The sequence below is a fragment of the Podarcis raffonei genome, chromosome 2, assembly GCF_027172205.1.
Source record: "Podarcis raffonei isolate rPodRaf1 chromosome 2, rPodRaf1.pri, whole genome shotgun sequence".
Classification (NCBI taxonomy): Eukaryota; Metazoa; Chordata; class Lepidosauria; order Squamata; family Lacertidae; genus Podarcis; species Podarcis raffonei.
The window spans coordinates 61,296,502-61,311,773 of record NC_070603.1 but is presented as its reverse complement, the minus strand read 5'-3'; the positions used below and the strand labels follow the sequence as shown (position 1 = coordinate 61,311,773).

The window sequence follows — 15,272 nt, the reverse complement described above, 5'->3', positions numbered from 1 at the left end:
CCATTCTATGTAGGGCTGCCTTTGAAGTTGACCCAGAAGCTAGAACTAATGCACCCAAATCCCATTCCTCCATCATCTGTTTTCACTGCATATTTTCAAATGCCTCTGAAAGGGACTCTTATATCGCTTTCTTTTAAGTTCAGCTATCTGGTCAACCCTCATCCACATCCTCATTTGAGTTTAATTCTGGGCATCATCAAACTTTTATTGGACTGCTTTGAAAATCCTGCACAGCTGATAATTACCCCCTAGCCACCATTTTGTGTTGTGCACCTGCCTCTGCTCATGCTGGAAAAGAGGCTATCAGAAATGGCAATTACAACCCTCTAACTTTGTAATGTTAAGGGAGGTTTTTCTTTGTTTTGTTTTGTTTTTTTGCAAGTTGAAAAGAGCCTCTCACTTTTGTTTTTAAGGCCTCCAGGAATTGATGTGACCCATGGCTTTTCCCAATTTAGTTGTGGTGTGACCGGCTAGTTAAGCTGCATATGAAAAGGTCACTTATTCTCCTCAAGAGAGGAGATGTCAGCTTGAGTGATGGAGAGCCTTTGCATTGGGAGCCATAATATTCACTTCATACAACTGCTAACCCCATGTGGAAATGCAGGAAATGAATGGTGTAAAAATAAATACATTCTTCTGTCTCTATTCTAAGACGGGTAAAAACAACAACACAACAACCCATCATTAGTGTGTCATTGGCACCAAGGAACAAACCTAGAATGAATATAACAGGATGCTTTGCTGACAGCAGAAATTAATCTTCTGGTGTTTCTTTAGTTAAATTGTGGATTGTTAATCAGGTGTACTTCTGTTTTCCCCAACCAATGGTCCATATAGATGGCTAGGGATATAAGAGAAGAGGCAGCTGCCACGGTACATTCAGCTTGCCTGCCCTTCTTAAGCAAATAGTGGCAATGGTCCCCTATGATCACTTGCAAATATCACAGATATCCTGAGGAAATATTCCTGCAATCACTTTCTCTGATATTAATATAAACCTTTAATTTGCTGTTTGCCCATCGCTGCTCACATGAGTAAGGTGAAAATTTAGGTTTCACCATTGGTTTAACCTTGAAGAGTAATGTAACCTAAACTATATTCTATGATAATTATCCATCTGTTGGTCTTTAAAATTACTTTGGGATAATAACCGCCAGAGGAAACGCAGTTGCGTAACACACACATATTCCCAGTCAAACCCAGGAGAGAAGTTGTAATGCTGGGGCTATTCCTGTTCCCACAGTGGCCCTCCTGTCTCCACTTGAATAATGTGGTTACAGGCTCAGGTTGTATCCCTCTCACAATATAGTTCAATTACGACATGCAGCCATTTGGAAGTAAGCAGCATACTTTTTATCATACAGTCTCTGAAGCTTGAAGCATTAGCCATGTCAACATCTGTAACCCTTAGCGTGTACCAAGGGTGATGGTTGATGGAAATGACAACAGAATGCTGGACTCAAAATTGTCGAAAAGCATGTTCAACTGTCAGAAAAGAAGAAGAGCCTGCTGGATCAGGCCAAAGGCCCCTCTTGTCCAGCATCAGGCACCCATTAGTTATTATCCTTTGGAGCCATGTGGTCATACCTACTTTAAAATATCTGGCATCCCAAGGGGGAAAGTAGGAATTGAGAACTAGCCAAGTTAGCTGTTGTTTGACACAGGTCATCTATCAAATATCTAACATGGCAAATGGCTAACTTTGTGGGGGGAAATAGCCTCTTGAGGCACCAAAATAATCAGCTGAATCCAGGAAGAGATCTGGAATACACATTTAATCAAGAAGCCAATTTGGCTGAAGCCAGTGTCTCCTCTTGCCCTCCCAGGCATGCATGTCTTCAGGTTGTTTATAGGAGCAAACAGCAGGGAGCCCACAGATACATTCACAACTGCCTCCAAGTTTTCACTTATACTCTCCAGTTCAAAGGGTTAATCTTGTTCCTTAGAATAAAGAATTTTGCAACAAGCCCTGATATTTACCACATCAAACACAATTGGAGCTGGCATTGTTTGAAGAACATTAGACAATAGACAAATTAAAGCGACAAGGGAAATTTACTTTTACTGGGCCAATGTTTGCAATCTAGTATTCTGCCCAATTTATATCCTAAAGAAAAAGGGACTGTTGAGAGTCACTGTCTGGCTTAATTTTGTGGGCTGCTATCCAAGCCATAGCAACCCTCTTCACCCCCGCTTCTTCTTTTTAAGGTAGCATTATTGTGTGTGCATAGGTATATAGCTATCTCCATATGGTACACACAGAGACTTTAAAAGTAAGCTTTAAGCAGCTTTTTAAAAAAAATCAAAAAGAAAACATTCAGTTTATTTAAAAAAGGGTTTATTGCAAAATAATATGCAAAATAAGCCTCAGCTTCACTTGTCTTATAACAATCACTTCAAAACAGGACATGTTGATCAGCTACCAAAGAGCACCAAATTGATAGCTGCTGAATTTATTGTGATTTTAGGTGGCAAAGGACACCAAAGCACACCATTTCGTCTAGAAATAGAGATTTAAAAGTTCCTTGGTTATCCACTGCAATGACTTTGTGAAAAGTATATTTAAAATGCATAGAAGGTAAAGCATAATATTGTCCACAAAGCCACCCTTGTGGTGGTTGGGGAAAGTAGGTGTATTCTAACTGGGGGGGGGGGTAATATGGCTTATTTTCAAGTGAGGTGGTAAAACTGGATCTTTGCCATACCACTTCAGACCCTGGGTAAGAGCTCCTCTGACTGAACACTTCTCCATACAGAAACACAGCTTGCATACAGAAAACTAGTATTTTGAACGAAGTCTGCATGTGAACCTTTTTCTATGAGATAGTTTTCTGTATGAAATTAATGTTTTTGGTATGAAGAGATATTCTGCCATGTGAGCCTCAGCACCACATGCAGTGTGAAGTGTTTAGCCCAGACATGTATTCCCCCCACCTCCAGCTCAGGGAGAACTAGGGACTCTAAATTCCTTACATCAAAAAGTGCATATGTTTCACATTCTAAAAATATATATATATTTACATTCGATGCACATGCAGCATTACAAAGAAGCTGCTTCTTTACACTTTCCTGTGAATTCCATTAGATACATTCAAGAATAAACATAGTGTATGTTGTAAGGATTCAGACAACGCATATTTCTCCATCAAGTGTTATTTTGGTGGAATTTGCATGCAACTGGGTTGCCTGAAGGGGTGAGATACATACATCGTATACATGCAATAACTTGCACACGCAAAAACCTACCTTGTTGAAAACACAATGGCCATTAAGTCCCTATTGCTTTAGATCCCACATAACTTAATTCCGTCATGTTCTCGTCACATGGTGGGTGTGAAAATCACTGTGTAACAGTTCACACGTTCAGATTTCCATACACACAAGCAGCTGTGCTACTGCAACCACATGAGAAAATATTAATGGGAACCAAGCTGCACACAAGAGAACCATCAGGCATTTCCATAATAATGGCAAATGATTTTCCCTGACTTTGTAAACCGGACCTGGGAAAATTTGTTCTACAAATTTAGCTTTGACAATATTGAAATCTGAACTTCATACCTTTGCATTTGGTACTTCTAAAAAGGAAGGCTTTTCAACCAGAAACAGACAATAAAGTGACTACAAGTGCACTTACAGCTAACTATGAAGCTTTAGAAGTAAACTGGAAAACCTTGGAAGTATGCAATCTAAGCTTAAGGAGCATACAGGTAACTTGCATCTTACGCTTATTTAACTTACGCGATCGCAGCTTTGTTTGGGGAGGGAGGGGGATAAATAAATAAATAAATAAATGGAGAGCAGCAGAAACCCACTCTCCATTTATATATTCCCCTCACCCCACCTACGCAAAGCTGTGATCCCCAGCTTTCGGAAGGCAGCGTGAGGGCTCTCGGGCTTTAGCTCCCACTGGGCTTTGGGAAGTGGGGGAAGGGCTCTAGTTCCCTGCCAGAGCCCTCGCGCCACTTTCCTCCTTGGGGGGCCTGGTTCTGGGGGTTCCTAGTTTTATTATTTTTTGCGTATGTGCGTGGATTCCTGGAAGGTATGGGATATGTGGCTATCTTATTCCAACAGCCTGTCCCCCTTACAGACCAGAGAAAAGTTAAAACACTCAAAAATCCCAGTTTCCAGCCTGGGCCACAGATCCTTATAATATTGGGGTGCCTTATAGGGCAGAATATTGCTCTAAATTGTGTGAGAGTAGGGAAATAGGTACCTGAAGCAGAAGTGGCGTGGAGTATATTATTGTGGGGGATGGGGAGCGGCACAAATACGTTAAATGAGTACCAGTTTTGTTCTAAATATTGGTCAAATTGAAGATGTGTCCAGAATAAAGGGGGCGGGGAGACTTGGGTAAGCATGGTCCAAATATATAAAGCTTTTCTGGATACTCCAAGTAAAAAAATACTGTATGCCTGAAATGTGATCATTTAACAGTTCGCTGGAAGGCTGTCATAGGTAGTAGTTAGACAGCTGCTGGTTTGCGTCCTTTGTTTCGCCTCCGAGTGTTATTAGAGGAAGAGCTGTCTTGTCTGGAGCAGTAATGTTTGGTGACTACTTCTTTGCACTGTTCACATTTCACGGTGCAACACCAGATGAACTTGCAGTTGCAGTTGGTGACTGTTTCTGTCTGCCTAGCCTCCGTTTTCAACCCACACTCTGAACAGAGCCTTTTACAGCTCCGCTTCTCCCACTGGGACAGGTTTGTACCGCCTTGCAGGCATTCTCGTCCTTCGGTGCCGCGGAGGCCCAAGGTCATGTTTTTGACGCAGTAGTCAGAAGAGTCCTCCAAGTAGACAAGTTCACCGGATAGCAGGGTGCTGAAGGTCTCGAGTGTGATTCCACGATTGTCTGCACTGTTTGCCGCTCTCATTCTCTTCTTGTCTGTCTCCAGCTTCTGAGCCTGGCGGTATTTGATCTTCAGGTAATTTCCTGTCTCTCGAAAATCTGAAAGCTGGAGCCAACAGGTTTGGATGCTGCAGCTCCCTGAGACCCCGTGACATTTGCAAACCTTCTTCATGGTTGCTTTTACAGCCTTGGGTGAGAGACAGGAGAACAATTAAGAACACCAAGTCTGGAATGAGCCTGAGAAATGTGCCCTCTGTGCCCACCCCCCAGTTCCACACTGATGTAAATTGCAAGGGGCAGAGAGAGGATGTGGGCCATAACATTCAGTGAGACACAGAGAAGAGAAGCACCAGGCAAGGCAGCTGTAATAGTGGCCATCTTCATTTGCCCTTAGTAGGAGAAGCCAACAGGTGCCCTTCGGATGTTGCTGGACTCTAGCTCCCATCATTCCTGGCTGTGGCTGATGGGGAGTCAAAAAGCATCTGGAGGACACCTTATTGCAAGCAAAAGAGGACCCAGGTTTTTTCCCCGGGGGTACTCAAGGGTAAAGGTAAAGGGACCCCTGACCATTAGGTCCAGTCGTGACCGACTCTGGGGTTGCGGCGCTCATCTCGCTTTATTGTCCGAGGGAGCCAGCGTACAGCTTCCGGGTAATGTGGCCAGCATGACTAAGCTGCTTCTGGCAAACCAGAGCAGTGCACGGAAACGCCGTTTACCTTCCCGCCGGAGCAGTACCTATTTATCTACTTGCACTCTGACGTGCTTTTGAACTGCTAGGTTGGCAGGAGCAGGGACCAAGCAACGGGAGCTCACCCCGTGGCGGGGATTCGAACCACCAGCCTTCTGATCGGCAAGCCCTAGGCTCTGTGGTTTAACCCACAGCGCCACACGCAGTATCAAAACCTCTTTTTTGTTATTAAAAAGTGTAGCACTTACTTTAAGAACTTCATAGTGAGTACCAGTACCTATTTTTCTAGAAAAAAGCACTGCTCACACTTTTAAAAGTTGTGTAGGAGAGGGAATTTAGGCAGGTATAAAGTGCATGATAAACAGCAACTGTCTTCCTTCCCATCAGGGCTTAATTTACCCAGAATGCCCCTAGACCCCAATATAATAGTAATTCTGGGGAAATTAAGTTAATAGCACCTGCAGCCTGAGCAAAATGTGCTTCCATTTATAGCCCTGGGTTTAGCACCATGCCATTAAAAGCTTTTTAATATTTATTTCTTAATAAAGGAAGCTGGTGACCGGTGATAACCATGTTGGGCTCACCATGATGCATGCCAACACCGGTCCTTGGTGATCGATATTTGGAATAATGCTATCAGAAGCTTCCCTACATTTTAAAAGTTATCAACTCTCATTCAGTATTTATTTTCCAGAAGCTAAATTTCCTAATTATGTGGAGTTGTTTTAGATGGAAGCAGCATGCCATCCAATCCAATGCATGTTTCTCAAAAATCATTCCTCTGTGTTCAGTGGGGCTTGCTCCCCAGTAGGCATAGAATTGCAGCTTGAATTTTCAGTCCAGAAGATACTCAAGACTGGCATGTTTCTATCAGGAATGTATAGGATGCTAGTCCTTTGCCTAAGAGGTTAATCTTCATTGCACCCAAAAATGTGCTTAACAGAACAAACTGTTTAAAGTCATGTTATATATAAACAGAGATTAAACCAGAAATTTGCTTCTTTCAAATTTCAGTTGCATCACACTAATCAAACAGAACTGATCACCCTTGTGTAAAAACATTCCCTTGTTTTGAAACAGAGTGAGGAGGAGTCATGATGAGACTTGTTCAAGCCACTAGGTTGAACCACGACCAGAGAGCCTAGAACAGAAAACTGATCCACCTAACAGAGAACAGGCAACAATTTTGCTCAGCTGATTACGGGTCTGGTAGCCATATGGATAGAAGCAAAGTGTATATTTTTTGTTTTTTGTGTCTGAGAACACAAACCTAGGTGGGGTTGCTTGTCTCCTGAAGGAGCAGTTTCATTGTGCTTCTGTATCCAGCTTTGTTGCTGGAGGCTCAGGTAGCCTCTGTGGCTACAAGTGCCTTTTACCAACTGCAGCTGGTTTGACAGCTATGGCCATTCTTGGACCAGGAAAGCCTTGCCACAATAGTTCATGCATTGGTTACTTCAATGCACTCTACTGCATTACTGCAATGCACTCTATGTGGGGCTCCCCTCGTGCTTAATCTGGAATCTGCTGTTAGTGCAGAATGAGAGTACCCCTAAACATTTTTTTAGGAAAAAACCCCCACTGCTCTTGGTATATAAAACTCTTAACAACTTGGAACCAGTTTACCTATGAGATCACTTTACCATACCTATGCCATACCTCGACCGCTTCAGCCAAATTGGCACTACTACAGGCGCCACATAATACCCGTTCCACATTTGTAAGAACTTGACTGCTCGGTGTGGCAGCACCTACAGTGTGGAACTCCCTGCCTATTGAGACCTGTACTCTTTTCGGTGCTTGCTAAAAACATTCCTATTTAGACAAACCAATCGAGATGCTTAGAAAACGAGGTGATTTTAATCTGTTTTAGCATTTTAACTTTGATATATTTTAAAATAGGGTTGTAAATTTTTCCTGATTTTACTCTCTCTAGTTTTTGTCAACTGCTCTAAGGGTGTGTGTTTTTTTTACAATCAAGCGGTCTATAAATTTTATGAAATAAATAAATACATTTTTACTACTATTTTCTTGTTTTGTTGCAACCAAATACAAATGAATAAAATTGTAAGGGGTTTTTGGTTTTGTTTTTAAAGTAACCCACTGAAGTGGTAGTTTCTCCATCCTGCTTAAAACAATTAGGTATGCCCCATCTCTATTTCAGAAAATAAGAAGCAGGTAAAATTAATCAGGAATTCACCCTGAGGGCCTGATAAGGTGACTCTGCCCGCATTCAATGTTGAGCAACCCTTATTTCTAGTCAGTCCATGAAATCAGTGAGTCAGTCAGCTTATTCAGAAAAGGACAGCCTGAAGGGGCGACTCTCAGGTCACTCTTCTCTTTGGCCATTTACACATTCTAAAAGAAGTATTTTTCAAATGAAGACTACATATTTTCTCACTTACCAGTCTCCCTGCCTCATTATTGTGCAAATTCATTGAAGCTCTGGTATCATGCGCTGTCTCCAAAGCATCCACAAATTTTTTGGCGATTCTTTCACCAAATTCTACATTGTCACTGCAGCCTCCCCAAACCCATCCTTTTCCACCTGGGGGGACAAAAATAACATAATTTGCAAACTGTTCTGGTATGAATCTTCCAACAGAAATGGGTTTGAGCACATGGAGGTATCACAGAAGAAACAGGGAAAGGTGTAGTAGCCAGGTTTGGACCGGAATGAAAAGTAGGGGCTAAGAAATATAATTTAATTATAATTTAGTTTGAATTGTATCTTTCATGCTAGTGGGAAGCCAGACTTAGCAACCAAAAACAGCTGGCACAAAGCGTGGAGATGGAGATTCTGCCACCTAGAAGTGTGAAAAGCAAAGCAATACATAATGAACTCATACCAGAATTATGCCCACCAAGATGAGGTCTCACCTGCATGTCCCTTTCTTGAGTTATCGCAGCCACAGTTTTCAAATTCTCCCATGCTGCAGTTCCTGGTAAGAGTGTACATTACGCCAGCTGAGCTAATGGCATGAACAAAAGACGTCTCCCTGGTAGCTGAAAGAAGGACCAGTCAGCATCAGGAGAAAAGAAAAGAAAAGAAAAGGTCAAAATTGTCCCCTACATTTCTTCTTCTACTCTTTCCTGGTCTCTAGATCCCTTTTATAAATCCACTATAACATGAGCATTGATATATAATACTAGGAACTAAGCATTAGGTCAGGTTTTATTTTTCTGCACTAAACATGGTCTGTGTATCACTAGCATCAGAGCATGATGGAATATATACAATCATTTAACACAGAAACAAAAAAGTCTATGATCACAACTTTTATATCCCAGCTATTGGGCTGGTAAACTATCTTGCTTTAGAGTCATATCATACAAAGTTGGCATGCCTGTTTGGTGAAAGTACAGAGAAGGTACTGTTCTAAAAGCTCTTGGGAAATAAAGCTGCTGCTGCTAATATTTATTTATTTTGCAGGTTTATATACCGCTTTATAGTTAAAAGCTACAGAAGCAGTGTGCAATACGATAAAATACCAAAGATACAGACTCAAACTAAAAACAATAAAACCATTCTTAAACAAAAATGTAGCCACCTAAATATGAAGATACAGTACTAGGCACTTCAGCTGGTAATTATTTTCAGAAAGCTGGAGCTGAAACACCATATACTCTATTTCTTATAAAAACTAAGGGTACCTCTGGAGCATTTGGTACTCGCAGCAGTTCACTTATTCTTGTATTACTGTTGAAGCTTCAATCCTATACCTTCTTATCTTGGAGTACATCTCATTGAATTCAATGGGATGTACTTCTGAGTAGACTGGCACAGAATTGCACCCATCCATTTAATGTATTATTGAATTTATATCCCACCAACCCCCCTAAAGAAGTCCAGGACGGCAAACACATGGGCCTTAAAACAGTATTATAAAATGAAATAACAATAAATAATAAAATATCAGAAATTCTCTAAAAACACAGCAGTTTTTGTTTTGTTTGTTTAACTCTTCTTATTCTGGAGATGGATTCCTTCCATTTGCATTTTGTAAGATAGTTTGACTTTTTTTTCAAACAAGATAAATAGGAAGAGAGATTGTAGCTTTAAAATAAATAGATATGTTCTTGGGTAAATCCAATGTTATTTTTTGAGGGGGAGAGGTCTCTCGGGGAAAAAGTACCCCCTGATCTGGAAGCACTTTCCCTGTTCTTCAGTGGTGATGGAAATGAGAGCCGGGTTGGTAGACTGTGAGGCAAGAGCTGAAGAAACTTTGCTTCCAATTTCCACTCAGCCACGAATCTCACTAGGTGACCTTTGGCCAGTTGCTCACTTTCAGCCTTACCTACCTCACAAGGTTGTTGTTGTTGTGAAAGGTAAAAGGAGTGCAAAAGAACTTTGTGCCCCAGCCTTAGCTCCTTAGAAGAAGGGTGGGACGAGATGCAATAAATGATAACTTATTCATTTTTTTAAAAAAACTCTGAGTGTGTTCCAAAAGCATTTTTGTTTGTTCATTTCTTCACACATTCCAGGATCAAAGCCTGACATTGCCAAGAAGCCCACATTTCCTCATTAGAAGTTGCCCACCACAGAACCCAGACAGACCTGTCTGTAGGAAAGGACATGCAGAAATCCACTTACCACTTCTCAGCTTATTGTGAGTGGAGAGTTGCAGGGTGCTCTCAGGACAATTCCAACGCTCCCAGGCAAACTGGTACTTACATTCTTCAATTCCACGGAGGGCACCAGCAGCCACACTGGACGAATATGTCAAATATGCCTTTAACAGACCAAAAAAGGGGTGACGTGAGGTGTTTATTTTTTTTCTCTCAACCCCCCCCCCCAAACATCCTTGAAACAGCCAGTTTCTATCCAGTTCCCCTCCATTCTGCACCAGGAATTGTAGCTTTGTATCAGCAGATGTGGGTACTTCATTCAAGCAGACTAGGTTGAAAGCTATTTAAACTCACAATACTGAAAAGGGGTGGGTGGAAATTACCTGGGTTCCTGACATCAAAAAGTTGTTCACGGACCTGAAGGAGGGAAAGAGAGAAAAACAACAATAAAACACCTCATTGAACAGAATTTTAAGGCCATCCTTTTTGAAGTGGGTGGCAACCACCGAGTAGCAGTGAGGCTTGAACTCCTACCATGCTGATATCCTGAAGATCTCTCCATAAATTCCAATAACAGTAAGGATGGCAAAGGTGCCCCTCTTCATGGTGACTCTGTATTCCACTAGCAGATCCAAAAGCTTTCCCCCCCAGACAACATAGGCTTTTTCTAGATAGGAGCGGGGAGGAGGACACACAGCTAAGATCCTTTTTTTCTATGCCAAATGAGAGATAATCCAGAATAAAGAAAGTTACAGCAACCAAAATCCCAAGTTATTTATAAGCTGAGCTCCTGAAGGGCGTCTATTTGCTGCCCAATGATAAAAGAGCTTCTGATCCAATGGTTGAAAAGATAGCAAAGGAACCGCCTGATGGTGCACTTCAAAAGGCCGGGAGGCAGTTGCCATCTGAATCTCTGTAGTGATTCTGAAGAAGGGCAAACTTGCCTAACAATAGAGAACTTTTAATTCAATTAAGGGGGCTTTTGACTTTAGCTGAAGTGCACTTGCTTTCTCTTTTAAAACAAACAAACACCTCCCCTTCCTTAGCCAAGGTCTCTCACCACCATCTCTTCTGCCATTCCCGCAAAATCAGGATCTATTATTTTATTTTTATTTTTTCTCTCTCTGGGGGAAAAATGGCTACAATGCTTGATGATTCCAATGAAGTCCCAATAGTCATTGCAGGAGCCATCCCACAGTTAATGTGCTGTGGATTTGGCCATAGACTTGAGGTTTCAGCTAGGATTTTTTTTAAAAAAACCCCAAAAACAAGCAGCAGCAGATTCTAAGGCTTAGAACATTCAAAAGTATCAGTACCAGCTTTGGCCAGGCACTTTGGCAATCCTGCTTTTACCCAATTAGTTTTTCCTCAGCATGCAGTAGCTTAAGGCAACAAGTTCCTTCCAGAAAATAAAAGCTGGTGATTGTACTTTTTTGCACAAAAGCCCATCCGTTCTTTATAACTTGACTTTGGACAAGCAGAATAGAGACCCTGGCAATTTCAGGGAATCTTCCCTTGCATACAAACATCTAAAGCAGAAGTGACTAGGAATTGTCAATGGACTTTTCTCTAGCATATGCAAAAGGAAAGTATTTATTAAGCTCATCATGCAATAGATTAGCTTTCCAGCTGCCACAGAACACTGCCTTCTGGGCCTATGGAAAGCTGTGAGTGGGAGCATCATTTGGCATTGGGGGAAAATTCATTTTAGAGTGGAAGCCTATGCATGTTTGCTCAGAAGCAAGTGTTCCTTTGTTCAGTGGATCTAACTCCTGAAAGACTATTTAGTGACAATCTTTAGTGACAAGCTTAGCGACAATCTGCTTTTCTGAGTATTTTGCAGGATAAATCCCGTTTTTGGCTCCCTATGCCAGTATAACTATGATAAAGTTCACCTCTGTTCTTAAGTTTCCATCAGACATGATTTGTATGAGACACAATGCCCATCCTATAGTTAGGGCAATATTCATTTGATTTCTAAAAACAATTAATATTTCACTCACCTGTTTATTTTCTTAATCACTCTGTGAGGCAGATGACTTTAATTCCCACTTTATGGATGAAAAAATGATACCGGTAATTATTTTTCCAAGATCACTAACTGAGCTAATGACAGCTGGGATATGAACCCAGGACTAGTACCACTTGGCTGAACTCCTAAAACAATTTACTCTGGAATAACATAACCAAACTCCATTAAATAACTCCAGAAAAAGTGGTTCAAGTATCTGCAATTAAACTTGTTCTCAAGGAATCTCTCTGCAAAAAAAAAAAGTACAACTTTTGTGAAACAGAAGACACCACTTCTCATAATATGAAACCAGCCATGAAGTTCACTGGGTGACCTTGGGCCAGTCAGTATCTCTCAGTTTAACCTACCTCACAGGATTGTTGTGAGGTAAAATGGGAAGGAGGGGAACTATGTATACCACATTGACCTTCTTGGAGGAAAGGTGGGATATAAATATGAAGACATACATATACACATACACAGAGTGTAAAATTCCTTGCCTATGAAACAAGGCATCACTGAAACATTTCACCAGATGTTTTGGTAGCCAGTTCCATATTGCAGCATAAGCCACATGGCCAGGGCAGGCCCAGGGCTCCTTCCCTCTGAAAGACAATTTCCCCTTGACTCCAAGTTTATTAGCAAGCAATAGAAGGAACTTATCATCACCCAAGATCATGTGAAAGGGAAACCTGGAGCCAGTCTGGCAAAGCTGCAAACAAACATTTGCAACCAGAGGATTAAAACAGTGGGCTAGTGAGAATGTAATGAATGCAAAATACCTCTTAATGAGCCCAGAGCTTTCACAGAGTAAATGTATTCCTGCAGGGAAGACAAAACTCTGGCTGGAGTCACTCTCTTAATCATTAACATCCTGGGAAGATAGCTCTCCTTCCAGAGAGCCCGGGAAAGGGCCTGTTTATAATAAAGTGCTTGATGGGAACATGGCTGGCGAACCTGAAGAGGGTTTTCGCATAAAAGTCATTATTTAGCACCTTCCAAAAAAAAAAAATCGTTTTAAAAGTCTGAAATCCTTATCTATCTAATCTTTATGCTCTGTTTGTGTTCATCCATTGCATTTTGCCAAAAACAATTACCTAATCACTAAGTACTTGAATAGTAAATTGTGTCAGAAATTCATAGCTGCAGGCGCATTCTGATAATATATCTTTATGAAGACTTAAGACTTCTAAATTAGGTGTCTAGGAAGTTTCTGTAGATAAATCCAGACCCATTGGATCATCTATCTTAGTACTCAGTCTCAGTCTACATCAAGGGTTGAGAACTTATGACCCTCAATATGTTGCTGGACTCCATTTCCCATCAGGCACATCCACCGAGGCCATTGTGGTACCCAGCATCAGAAGGGCCACATGTTCAACTGAATATTCCTGCATTGCAGGGGGTTGGACTAGATGATCCTCAGGGTCCCTTCCAACTCTACAATTCTATGATTCTCCAGTGCTGTGTAAGAATCTGAACCCAGGAATTCAAGGAAGCTCAGCATGTTCGGGTCTCATCAGTACCTGGATGGTTGACCACCAGGAAACACCATGTATGCTGCCTAGATTTCCATTGCAGAAGAAAGGCGATATATAAACAGTAATAAACTGAGAAGACTAGCAATGATGCCGACATTCTTCATAGCCTGAAGCAAGGTAAGTTTTGCAGAGTGTCAGATTTCATTGGAAACCCATCAGTCCTGGTTGCATTTCATAGACTGTTCAACATCAGTCAGACACTTTCAGTGGAATGTAGCTGACTCCTCTGATAAAAATGTTAACTGTTTTTGGTAAATTAATCTAGTTGCAATCTGGGCTTTTCACAGCCCTGCGGTGATGAAGTGATTAGCAGCAATGGGAAGCCCTTGGAGGGAAAGGATAGTTTGTTTTTGGTAGTGAAGAGGGAGCCCACCTCTCATTCTCAATGTTGTTGGGCAATGCAATGAGTTGCTTTTCCTACCATGGAGGGAAATAGTGGAGGCTTCAACTGTTGAATTTCTTCCTGTGGTGCAGCACTGAAAAAGCAGAAGTTCTCTGCCAGGGAAAAGGTGGCAAGAGGATTATGAAATTGTCTTCTTAACAGGGCAAACCTAACCCTATATCTACTGAAAAGCAGCCTACTGACTAGGACAGGGGTAAAGAACCTGAGGCCCTCCTGATGTAGCTGAACTACAGCTCCCATAATCCCATAATCCCTGACCATTGGCTATGCTGGATAGGGTTGATTGAAAGTGGAGTCCAACAACATCTGGAGGACCACAGGTTCCTCATCCTTTGACTAGGATGATAATGGTATTTTTCTAAGTCAAATGAAACCTCCACATTTGGCGGGCCACATGTTCCACACTCCCGCTTTAGAGTTCCCAACAATACAATAAAAATCAATAAAAGTCAATAAAAAGCAGTCAGGAGTTGGGACATAATAAGTTTTACAGGGTTGTCCCCTGCACTGTATTGCCTAAATGCAAAAATATAACAGAGATCTTTCTCCTTACCTGCACCTTGGATTTGATGTTGTAAGGAATTGTTATATGCAGCTATACTGTTTAGTTGTGTTCATGTTGTACTGTATATGCTATTTTGGAATATTAATTGTTTCCTATAATCAAACGATTTTAAAAACTATATAAAAAAAGAAAAAATGATGAAACTACATGCAGCCATGAGAAACCTCATTCTATCAAGGTTTACTCATAAAATCAAAATAATTCCAATAGGAGCTACTCTCAGATAAGTGTGTCCAAGGTGGCAGTCTCACTGTGTCAGGGATATACGGTTGGGATAGTTGGCAGAAACTGAATAGAATGATAATTACAACTATTCCGCTATGGCGCAAATGTGTGAAAAGTGGAGAGAAACATTTGAAAATTATAGAGAGAGAGAGGAAACGCCTCCAAAAAAATCCAACTTTTGCTCCCTTGCCCAGGCATCAGATCGTACATTGCAAAGCTCCACAATAACAACAACACCTGGGTAATTAGAAAGACTCTCCCCTTCCGTGAAGACATATAACAAGGCCTTTTTTATTGTGTTCATCTGCATTGCTCTCCATGGGAGGCCAGAATACATCCCCTATGTGTGATGCCATATACTTTATTTGTACTGTATACAGAAACTCACAACCGGGTGGGGGAGGTTTCTTGGATGACTCATTTCC

General features: G+C 41.4%; 1 protein-coding gene across 1 annotated transcript; it reads right to left on the bottom strand.

The window, feature by feature from the left end:
• Nucleotides 1–2,340: 2,340 nt before the first annotated feature.
• On the bottom strand, nt 2,341–11,846 carry WNT8A (Wnt family member 8A). Its single transcript, XM_053376916.1, has 6 exons — nt 10,637–11,846; nt 10,486–10,519; nt 10,128–10,266; nt 8,414–8,539; nt 7,939–8,081; nt 2,341–5,035 (listed from the first exon to the last, which is right to left on the bottom strand). Exons 1-6 carry the CDS (start codon nt 10,705–10,707, stop codon nt 4,466–4,468), a joined length of 1,083 nt encoding a protein of 360 aa, XP_053232891.1. The 5' UTR covers nt 10,708–11,846; the 3' UTR covers nt 2,341–4,465.
• Nucleotides 11,847–15,272: the final 3,426 nt, after the last annotated feature.

Excerpts from the sequence above, each read along its gene's own strand:
- WNT8A (XM_053376916.1), bottom strand. The coding sequence starts at position 10,707 with ATGAAGAGGGGCACCTTTGCCATCCTTACTGTTATTGGAATTTATGGA. Across the intron at positions 8,082-8,413 it reads CTCAAGAAAGGGACATGCAG|GTGGAAAAGGATGGGTTTGG; the intron begins GTGAGACCTCAT and ends TTGTCCCCCCAG. Across the intron at positions 5,036-7,938 it reads ATAATGAGGCAGGGAGACTG|GCTGTAAAAGCAACCATGAA; the intron begins GTAAGTGAGAAA and ends CTCTCACCCAAG.